Raw genomic sequence first — 10,113 nt, 5'->3', positions numbered from 1 at the left:
TCTGTACAATCACGAGCCAAAATTCCAAGAGACGGAAATCTGTATCACAGTCATCTATTATTCTGAAGCTATCCTGTTGGGATCACATGTCGGGTCACCACGTACATGTTAGCGGTGGCACTGTGAGCTTAGAGAACACTGCTTTACTCCCAGGATGTTTCAAAGTCATGTCACCAAAGGATCTTGGGACTGTTCACCACTCTCGAGGGAATGAAAGGAAAGCTTGTTGAAAATGTATGGGAGTCCTGAGTTTGTGTGTCCGGTCATGGGGCGGATTTCTGGGATATCAGGTATCGTGACCTAACTATAGGGAAGTGTGTAGTTATCCACATGAGTATACTTGCACTAGTGTTTGACTGTCTGTGTAACAGGAGCAAGAGAGGGACTGAAAATATCATTTTTTGTTAAATGCTCATTTAAGCTGCTCCAAGTGTACCTAAAGATGAAGAGTATACATGTGGTGCAGATTAGGGGTGGGGTCAGGACAAGGGATGGCCCAGCCTACTGTATCCGTTTTTACACTGAAAATCTCATTAAAAGCCACTCTGCCTCTTAGCTACATCACCAGAGGTAAGCAGATTTGGATGTTGCACTCTGCCTCTTCTTTTTAAACCCTCTGTCTGTGATCTTTTAGTGGGAACAATGGAAGAGATTACTGGGGGAGTGGGGGAGCATGTATTGACTTTTTCTCTCTCCTCTTTCATCTTAATGCATCTCATTCCCCCTCATCCGCTTTTGTTGAACACCTTTCCTTCCCCATCAACCTCCATCAATCTCTATCCTTGCTGGAGAAAAATGGCATCCATTACCTTTGTCATGTAGTACACAGAACTAGAATTATTTACACTGACATACATGAGGGAAAGCAAGTAAGGTTGCCCTTATGACTACAGAATGACGGTACTGAGGCATTTTCAGTCCCAAATATCAGACAGTTTTCACATTGCAAACAGAATGTAAAAGTTTGGGGAAACGTGTGCACATCCTGAACAATACAAACTGTGAAAACCGAGCCTCTACACATGGCTGAAGGATGGTTATCCTCTTTACTCTGAAGCATTCATCCCACAGGCTGCTGCTGGAGATAACGGTGTGTTTAGTGTTTGGATAGATAAATGTGGCTCATACCGAAGGTACTATAGCGGCCCTTTAAATGTCGTACCACTTAAATTATTTTAAGACAATTCACAAGAGAATCGTTTGGCTTCTCATTTTTAAATGACTTTGTGATGACTTTAAGAGTTTATCATCTCTAGGTTTAAAACACATTTGTGCAGTTGTATCCAAGAAGGCTGCTACGTTAGCTAAAAGCTATTGTTAGCATGTCCACAACACTACAATGTAAAGCAGTTTAGTTTTTCACAAATGTCAGACATGTAGTTATGACCCACGGTAGTTTGAAATGCTCTTTCTAATATAAAATAACTGGGATTCTCTTTAGAGAAATGAACTTCTTTTATCAAGGCTTCTCTTATTCTCGACAATCCAAAGTGCCCTGAGCTTGAATGCGCCTCAGATTTTGACAATTTTATAAAAGCAACATCATCTTTTCTCCAAGAAGCATGCCATATCGGCTCAGCTGATCCTGGCGATTCCTAAGGAGCCTGTGCAAAGTCTGCAAACACAATACCATCCATGTTACCTAATGACACCAGTATCTCCAAAGGTCTCAAACCCTTAACATTGGAGTACTCTAAACATTTGGGGCAAGTGTTTCCTTAAGTAGCCTGAAGGACAGGGTCTGTTTGGATTTTGAGATACTGGTATTTCTATATTTCAGAAGAAACTGAGCAGATTCAATAAATACTTTTCTTGTGATTCCGAGGTAGCGATCTTATTAATTCAGAAAAAACGAGAAGATTATTAATTTCTCAAGTAAATGCTATTTCATTTAATTTGGAATAATAATAAAAATAATAAAAACACTTGTGATTTTCTATATAATCATAGTAATCCTTTATCAGATCTAGCATTATGCCAATGCTACCAATTGCTGATGTGAAATTTCACACAATACACTATTTTAAAGTAAAACTAGAAGGAACATCATCTGGCATCGTCTACATAATTTAGTTTCGATCCACATGGTACATATTTTGATGGATATGTTTAACTTTAACACTGAGGGGGTTATGATTAGGATCCTTTATCATCTAGTTTTCTACCAAATTCCATGCCAATACTTACATGTGCTGTTGAGACATTTCACAAAATCAAAATTTAGAAGAAGACCACAAGAGTCAGAAGATCACCCTTGAATGTCAACATACAAAGTTCATGGCAATCTGTCCACTAATTGTTGAGCCATTTCAGTCCGGATCAAAGTGACATGTGGACTGATTTGCCGTCCCTGGAGCGATAACACTTTCTTTCTAAAAATGCAACCACTTTGTCTCATCCACTTAAGCATGATAAATGATGAGAACACGCAGGGCACCTTAAGTAAGGAATAGTAATGACCTCTGTTTTGCACAGCGTAGCATTTTGGTGTTAATTGCATTAGGTTGCAAAGTGCTGTTAAGGAACCTGAAAGGTCTGCAGGTGCTGCATCACTGGCTAATCAATTGCTATTATCATGTACTGTACAAAGGTCTCGACCCCAGGGACGTGTTGGACGCTGCTATTAGTTTCCTCCTATTTAGACTGAAGATGCTCTGCAGACACAGCACTGTTGAATTGCAGCTGAGGGATTATTTTAAAGATTTTAAGTGATGGTTATCTACAAAAATGGTCTTGTTGTTTAGAATCATCAATATAACATGACACAAAGGCTTCACTCTGGGTGTGAAGTCTAAATATGAAGCCATTATGGGATATTTCAAGGTTCCTCTACTGCTGCACTTTCAGGAGGAACTGTTTGAAAAATGTTAGTGTGCATCCGTTGTGGCAGCACAAAGCTGAATTTCAGCATCTACTGTTTTGTTTTAGTTGTGCAACTAAACACTTTGGGACACTGAGTACCCATTGAGCCTCAGAGGAAACATAGACTGTCCTCAACAAATGTGATTATGAGGATTAGTACTGTCTCACCCTATCTCCCCCCAATCCTCCCCGTCCCCTCTGACCCTCTCAGTCATCAGAGGGAGGGAGGGATGGAGCGGAGTGGACAGTTGGCAACAGGTTTCACTGGACAACATAATTTACTCCAGCTTACAAACAGCTCTTTCTTTATATGTGCACAGAGGTATTCATTTAATAACACTTTAGATGTCACGTTTTTCAAGTATACTCCATTGATTTCTTTGAAGAATACCAAAGATGATAAGGATGATGTTTCAACATGCAAAGAAGCATCCAGGGGTAGGTTGCATGGACTTCATTTATGTAATGTGTAATGTGAATGGATTTTGTGGTCTAGTTTTCAAAAATGTTTGTTATGTTTCCAGAGGATATAATACGAGATTGCAACTTTACTTTACTTTGTAAATTAATTTAATGTACAAACAAAACTTTTTAGAACCCCTAACCCAGACTGGCAGGTCATGAAATAATATTTTTTTAGTCAGATCAGACATTGAAAAATTATTTTAACACTTCAGGCGGACTAGCTATTGACAGTAATATAAAACTCTGTTAATTGAATGAAAACACAGAGATGGAGCTGAAAGCTTTTAAGCAAGAAAGTGGATCTTTGCGTTTTCATTTTATATACAAATTGGCAAAAAACTATAAATACTGGTTGTCTGAATCTAATACAAAAGTACCAAGCCTTCACATTATTTAATTGTATCATAGGACTGTTAATTTGCTTTGTAATGAATGAAGAAAGAAATAAAAGAAAGTCACATAAGCTGCCAGTGCTTGTTTTTCCTCTTGCCTCAGAGCTATGTGGAGGATGACCCAAATTCATGGATTGACAGAGTTGGCTTGGCAGAGCACCAGAAAAGTAATAAGGGCAGCAACAGTATTGAACTCCAGCAAGTATAAAACACCTCCTATATCGGTCAGGCTGAGTTGTAGAAGGTGAAAAACACACTTGTGTGGAGGGATATGAAGATATTCGCACCAGAGAGTAGACAGCTCCCTGCACACAGGCCTGTCCTGCTGTTTACTTAGCGTGTGTCAGTTTGTATGTGTGAGGTGTGTGATTGGGTGTGTGTGTGTGTGTGTGTGTGTGTGTGTGTATGTGTGTGTGTGTGTGTGTGTGTGTGTAGGCATGTGTCAGTCATCAAAGCTGAGTTGCTTCCAAGCTGAGTTGTTTGTGTGTGTTAAAGCTTGGCTGTTTATGGTTTCAATTAAGGAAATTGGGGGTCTGCTGTCAGGGTATAACATGTGTGTATTGTAGGTGTATGAGTGTTTATGTTAATATGTTTATGTGTGTGTATGCATTGTAAACTTTATTTTCTGAGGCTTATTTACGGAGCAATATGTAAGATATCTGACATTAAGGAAACATATAATTATGTGCTGGCTTCTCTGACAACAGTGCAGCATCAGTATGTCCTCCTTCTGAGTTAAGATACAGTACATGTCCTGAATGGTCTGTATTTGTTTTGACCAGAGAAGTAGGCGGTTTTTCTAGTCTGCACTGCTGGGGATTAGCATGCCCAGGAATTCACCTACGCCTGCCACCCGGCTTGTCATGTACCCGACACCCATGTCTCTCCCTGCGGGTGGTGGGCATTACAGGGCGGCGGCTCTATGTTGTTCCGGAGCCCCGCTTTCCCTCTCCCGGGGCGAGGGGACTGGCTCCCATTTTTCTGCTTCATATGGGGTTGTGTGAACCGCTCTTAGTCTGGTCCATTCCCCGGGACCACTTTGCCTCGGGAGAACCTACTAGGGGCTAGTGCCCCCGACAACACAGCTCCCGCAAACTCCTGCACCACGTTAAGGTGACGGTTCTTGCCAGTCTACAAGTGTTTTGTGGACTTGGAGAAGGCTTATGACCATGTCCCTCGATGGATCATGTGGGGGGTACTGCGGGAATATGGGGTCCCGGGGCTGTTTAACTGGTTCTGTCAGGATCTCAAGGAGCAGCCTGGGGAGGGGGGTTTCCAGTTTGGGGGCCTCAAAAAATGTTGACCCCGGGGTAGATCCAGACTTTGCTGGAGGGATTATATAGCCCGTGTAGCCTTGGAACGCTTCAGAATCCCCCAGGAGGAGCTGGAAAACGTTGCTATGGAGAGGGAAGTCTGCTACCCAACCTCGGATAAGCAGAAGAAAATGGATGGATGGTAGAGTAGGCGGTTTTAAGGCAACCCCCCTACAGCCGTTTTGGACGCCCCTCGGTCTGCCAGGCAAACGGCGGAGTTACAGCAATGGAAGCGGGAAAGCAAAGTGGTTCCGATACAACAGATTTAACCGACCTAAAAGGACTCAGTATTTTTCTAATAAGCTCCACAACCAGAAACGTGATAAAACTGAGATGAATATTTGAGATTCATTTGAAAAATAGAGAGAGGTTAGAACACAGAAAGGTTTCAAGACCGATGCAGAGCTGGTTAAACACTGAAGCTTCAGTGTTCGGACATGGCAACCTGCGTGCACATGGACTCTAAGCAGGAGGAGGCGGGGGGAGACAGCTCTTTCTAATGTTTCGAATTTGGACTGCAGTACCAATTTTTTCACTAGCTTTGGTTGCTGATCTCTCCAGCATGCAGCTGTAGGCTACCAGTAAGCATGATTTTGTCTTTGCTTCCTTTTTCATGTTCACAGGAAATAAATCAAGAATTCAGAGGTAAGGGGAAAAAAAACATCAATAGAAAGTACACAGGAAGTTTTTGGGGATTTGAATTTTAATTGTAAGCACCCCAGTCCGCAATCAAAAAAATGGTTAGTGGCATCCTTATTCAGAATCTTAACCAATCTGATATGAGCTGCAGCTTGCTATCAAAATGTATTTTGGCATCTGATTTTTTCAGAGTTGTCGAATAGTTGTTTTTGAGTGATATGAGTGTGTAGCAGAGGGATGAGAATTTTCTTCATCGCTCAGCAGCAGCTTTAAGATTGTGAATATCAAAGTTTTATCACAAGACGTTCTCTTAATCAACAACAAAGCAAGTGGCAACGCAATCAGACAGAAGACAGATGTCTGGATACAGCTGAGCAGTGACATCCTTCAGTTCAACCTGATCAAACTGTCATCTCTCTACAGCTTCACTGGATCTGTGTGGGCTGAGAACAGCTGTTCAGTGGTGGCATGACTCACTCTCCCCCTCTCTCTCTCTCTCTGTCTCATACACTGAGTCTCTAATAGCAAATATGTGTTGATGAATAGATGCTACGCAGTGAGAGGATTGACGCGGCTAAGCTTTGGCTGTTTAAGATGACATATCACATTATCCCCCTGTCCCCTTAATGTGCTTTTCTATTTTAATTCCTGTCATCATCACATCCCAGAACATCAAATAAAAGTGTGTCTTCATGTGTGCATGTGAGCGATTGTGCATGCTTTCAGACCTGCATGTTTGTGTGTCTCGCTTTGTGTGTGCGCGTGTGTGAGAGAGAGTGTGTGTGTGTGAGAGAGAGTGTGTGTGTGTGTGTGTGTGTGTGTGTGATGCTGTCGCTCAGTCTGACAGGTATAGTGTAGAAGAGGAGAGGCTGGCACACACACACACACACACACAAAGTCATACAGCAGCTCTTTCTTCCACCGTGTCCTTGCCCGTTCAACCCAGGCTGACAGTGAGCCGCCGCACACATGGCCTGGACCTCATGCATATGGAGGAGGGCAGGGAGAAGAAAAACAGGAATAACAACTATGTGTGTCTGTGTCTGTGTGTGTGTGTGTGTGTGTGTGTGTGTGTGTGTGGGGGGGTTCTCTCACAGGTGTATGTTCATGGTACATATCACATCCAACCACTTGATGGAATATGTTTGTTTACCTTCATGAGTCTCTGTGGTCTGGGACTAACGTATTCCACTGCTCTCTTCTCCCCCCCTCTCTCCCTTCTCTCCTCTCCTCTGCTGCTCTCTTCTTTTTCACAGTTAATCCCACAATTTTTCTTCCTGACTCTCGGCATCACAGGGGCCAGTCTTTACCTGATTCGTCTGGCAAGAGGACCTCATGTCACGTAAGATTGTCATTTGTCTACAGTTCAGAGTTATTATGGTAATCCTCCAACTTGTCAATGTTATTGTCAGATTTGACACAGTCGAATATGACGCCAAACACAAAAATGTTTTGCGACTGCAACAAACTGAACTGAACTTAATTTCTCAAAGATACATTTTCATTTGCCAAGGGTGTTGGTAGTTCATCAAGACCAGCCAAGCAGCACGCTTTTCGTTTCAGGGGCCAGAATCTCCTTGATGAACCAATCTCATATGGAGCAGAGTAGCGCTACTGGCACACTCCAGAGACGACGCATGCTGTGGATACACAATGATTGACTAGAGTGGGAACAAACAGCACTGCAGTACGCAGCGCGCACATACTATGTGGAAACTGCGGGAGACTCTTTTTAGTGAAGCAGTTTTGAATCAGGACTTACTGCCATTTTAGCACGTGTGTGAGAAGTAAGGTATACACCAAAACAAGGCTTTTATTGTGTATGAATCATCAAAGCCTTATAAGTTGATGGTCTCTTACCATTGCATACTCATTCTATATTACTGATTGAGAACATAAATTCAAGGCTGTACCATTACTGTTTTAAAGATTTTGTAAAAAAGGAAACTGAATACTGAATACTGAAAAAAATATTTCCTCATTAGGGCCATAGACTTGTTGGATTGTAGTTTGTAACAAACTTCTAAAAAATTACCATATTTCAGGAGCTGTAATACTTTAAATGAACATTGAACTCAGTGACTGAACATAAACAGTACATATGTACTGTTCATATCCTATTGTGGGCCACACAGAGGCACTTGTTCTGAGGGTCAGCCATAATGCCTGACCTCATCACCAGCTGAGGATGAGTGCTGTGGTCAGTGGTTTCCTCTCCCTCAGAGACCGGCCAGTGTTTGTGGTAATGGAGGGAGAGAGGGAGACGTGCCCGCCTCGCCATCAGCCTCCCGGTCTCTTTGTTTGTGCATTTGCTGCGTGATGTGCTGCCAGAGGGGGAGGAAGAGAGGGGGGTGGAGGGGGGAGTAGGGGGGGTGGACAGACACAGTGGAGAGCTGTGAAATCCAGACTTTGGTTAATGAACAGAGGAGCACTGCCAAGTCACTGGGCTGAGTTCACCTCCTCTCATAATCACCTCACTTTATTTTTTTTCAAACTTGAGTCTCCATCCAGCATGTATGAATTTATTTCCATTTGTCTCTGTCCTTCTGCTCCTTTGTCCTCTTTTCACTCCTAATTGGTAACATCTAACTCATTTTTTTGTTTTCACATTTTTTTGTTTGTTGTTATTTCTCTCTGTGTTGCTCTTTCCGTCATTTGACTTGCTCATCTGTATTTCTGTCTATCATTCTTTTTTTATTAATTTTTTTTCCTCTTCCTCATGTCTTTAATCTTTCCATACGTGCAGCCTCTGGGATAAAAAGAACAACCCAGAGCCTTGGACCAAACTTGATCCAACCTACCAATACAAGGTACTGTGTCTCTTTTAAACAATACATCACAGCACACGCCTGCTTACAGCAACTATGTCGGCCAGGGAAGTAATTTTCCTGTCCCTGACAATCTCACATTCATCATCAACCTTAAAACCTACCAAAATAGATTTGGACGAACAAATAGTGGAGAAATAATCTCAAATCAACATGGCTGCTATCTGGCGCCCTCCTGTCCAAACAAAAGGAAAACAAAGTGTATTTCAAAGCAAATTAAGGCAGATGGAACCAGGAGCTTTTAGAGATCTGTAATAATTTGCCGTACCTCTTGAACAAGGCCAGAGCTGCAGACAGACTAATGAAAATATTAACAACGTTGACCCAAAATAGAGCAGAAAAACAACCAACTGACAGCTCCCTGAAGAGGTGTGAATGATATGTTTTTCAGAGAAAAAGAGGATTTTCTGAGGGGTTTCAAGGCCGCCTTGCTTGCCGGTGGAATGAAAGTCGCTGCCGACAAAAGGTCAGGACACGGCATGTTTAATTCTCGATAGCAAGGCAAAGGTCTCGCATCAAAATTCCACTGAAGTCCAAACAATGATCCTAATGAGTAGGGGGAAGTAGGAGAGAGGGGTGGGAGAAGGAGGGAGGCGATGATATTAATGGAAGACCATTTAAAGAAAATACACAGGGAGGAAATAGTCACTGCCAGGGCAAAAATGTAGGATTTTCATGGTCGGAGGGCTGTCTGAAGAACACGTACATGCTGTCACAAAAAATCATTCAGTGTGCAAACTGTTCTGGAGGAAGTATAAAGAAATGAAATCATAGGCAAAAATGTTTGTGTTGCTTATGTGTATTTGTGTTTGTATTGGGAGAAATGTTAAGCCCTGCCACTTTTTTCACCATGCAGTCTTCTTAAGACAGCACTGATGAATATAATTTAAGCAAAGCAGATTTAAATGTATTCCTCCTGCTTTCCACAGTTTGTGGCCGTCAGCACTGACTACAAGAACCTGAAGAAAGAGGGCCCTGACTTCTAAAGGTCCTCCACGCAACTGCAGGGACACCAAGTTTGGAATGAACTCCTTCTGTCACCTCAGAGATGTGAAACGTCTTCCTGGACATTTTGTCTTTCTCACATAATGCAGAAAAGAAATAAATTAACATTGTAAGACAGTGAACCAAAACTATTAAAGACTGCATGAGACAAAAGACTGGTTCGTCAATGCACTACTGTCGTTAAAAAGCATAAGGGAAGTTCATTTGCTACTTACATACTGGGTATGCATTGAAATGCTTCACTTTGGGAGAATAGCCAAGTTTATTTCTGGGAATATTTGCATTTTTCCCTTTTTATTTCAATAACCCTGCCATCTGAGAGTCCATCATTCATCTACTAGATCTGAGTTATATCTGCCGTTTATTCCCTTCAATTCATTTGTTGCAGAGATATATTCTTTAGGTGTGTCTGACAGTTAAAGACGTAATATTTTAGCTGCAGACCTGACGGTAACAAACAGAGCGGTATGGAACTAATTATATAAAAAGTATAGCCTAATTAAAAGTGATGATACACTTAACGCTTTTGACCAGGGTCCAAAATGTACACCCGCCATGTGCCTAATGAAGGCAGATTTTCCCTTTTGGTGAGTAACTTTCACAGAGCTC

The 10,113-nt window shown here is 42.0% G+C and overlaps 1 protein-coding gene across 2 annotated transcripts; it reads left to right on the top strand.

Annotated features, from left to right (window-relative positions):
- Positions 1 to 3,105: 3,105 nt before the first annotated feature.
- LOC132977330 (cytochrome c oxidase subunit NDUFA4) lies at positions 3,106 to 9,683 on the top strand. Of its 2 annotated transcripts, XM_061041861.1 has the most exons (5): positions 3,106 to 3,300; positions 6,928 to 7,013; positions 8,418 to 8,481; positions 8,891 to 8,965; positions 9,429 to 9,683. In XM_061041861.1, the coding sequence occupies exons 1-5, from the start codon at positions 3,259 to 3,261 to the stop codon at positions 9,483 to 9,485; spliced, it is 324 nt and encodes a 107-aa protein (XP_060897844.1). In that variant the 5' UTR covers positions 3,106 to 3,258; the 3' UTR covers positions 9,486 to 9,683. The 2 variants fall into 2 exon arrangements, with proteins under 2 accessions (XP_060897844.1, XP_060897845.1); XM_061041862.1 differs by lacking the exon at positions 8,891 to 8,965 and having other exon boundaries at positions 9,429 to 9,681.
- The last annotated feature ends 430 nt before the right edge of the window (positions 9,684 to 10,113 follow it).

This window comes from Labrus mixtus, chromosome 7 (assembly GCF_963584025.1).
Source record: "Labrus mixtus chromosome 7, fLabMix1.1, whole genome shotgun sequence".
NCBI lineage: Eukaryota > Metazoa > Chordata > Actinopteri > Labriformes > Labridae > Labrus > Labrus mixtus.
This window is presented reverse-complemented; position numbering and strand designations above follow the sequence as displayed.

Coding starts and splice junctions, on each gene's coding strand:
- LOC132977330 (XM_061041861.1), top strand. CDS start 3,259: ATGATAAGGATGATGTTTCAACATGCAAAGAAGCATCCAGGG. Junction 7,014..8,417: donor GCAAGAGGACCTCATGTCAC/GTAAGATTGTCA, acceptor CCATACGTGCAG/CCTCTGGGATAAAAAGAACA. Junction 8,482..8,890: donor ATCCAACCTACCAATACAAG/GTACTGTGTCTC, acceptor TATGTTTTTCAG/AGAAAAAGAGGATTTTCTGA.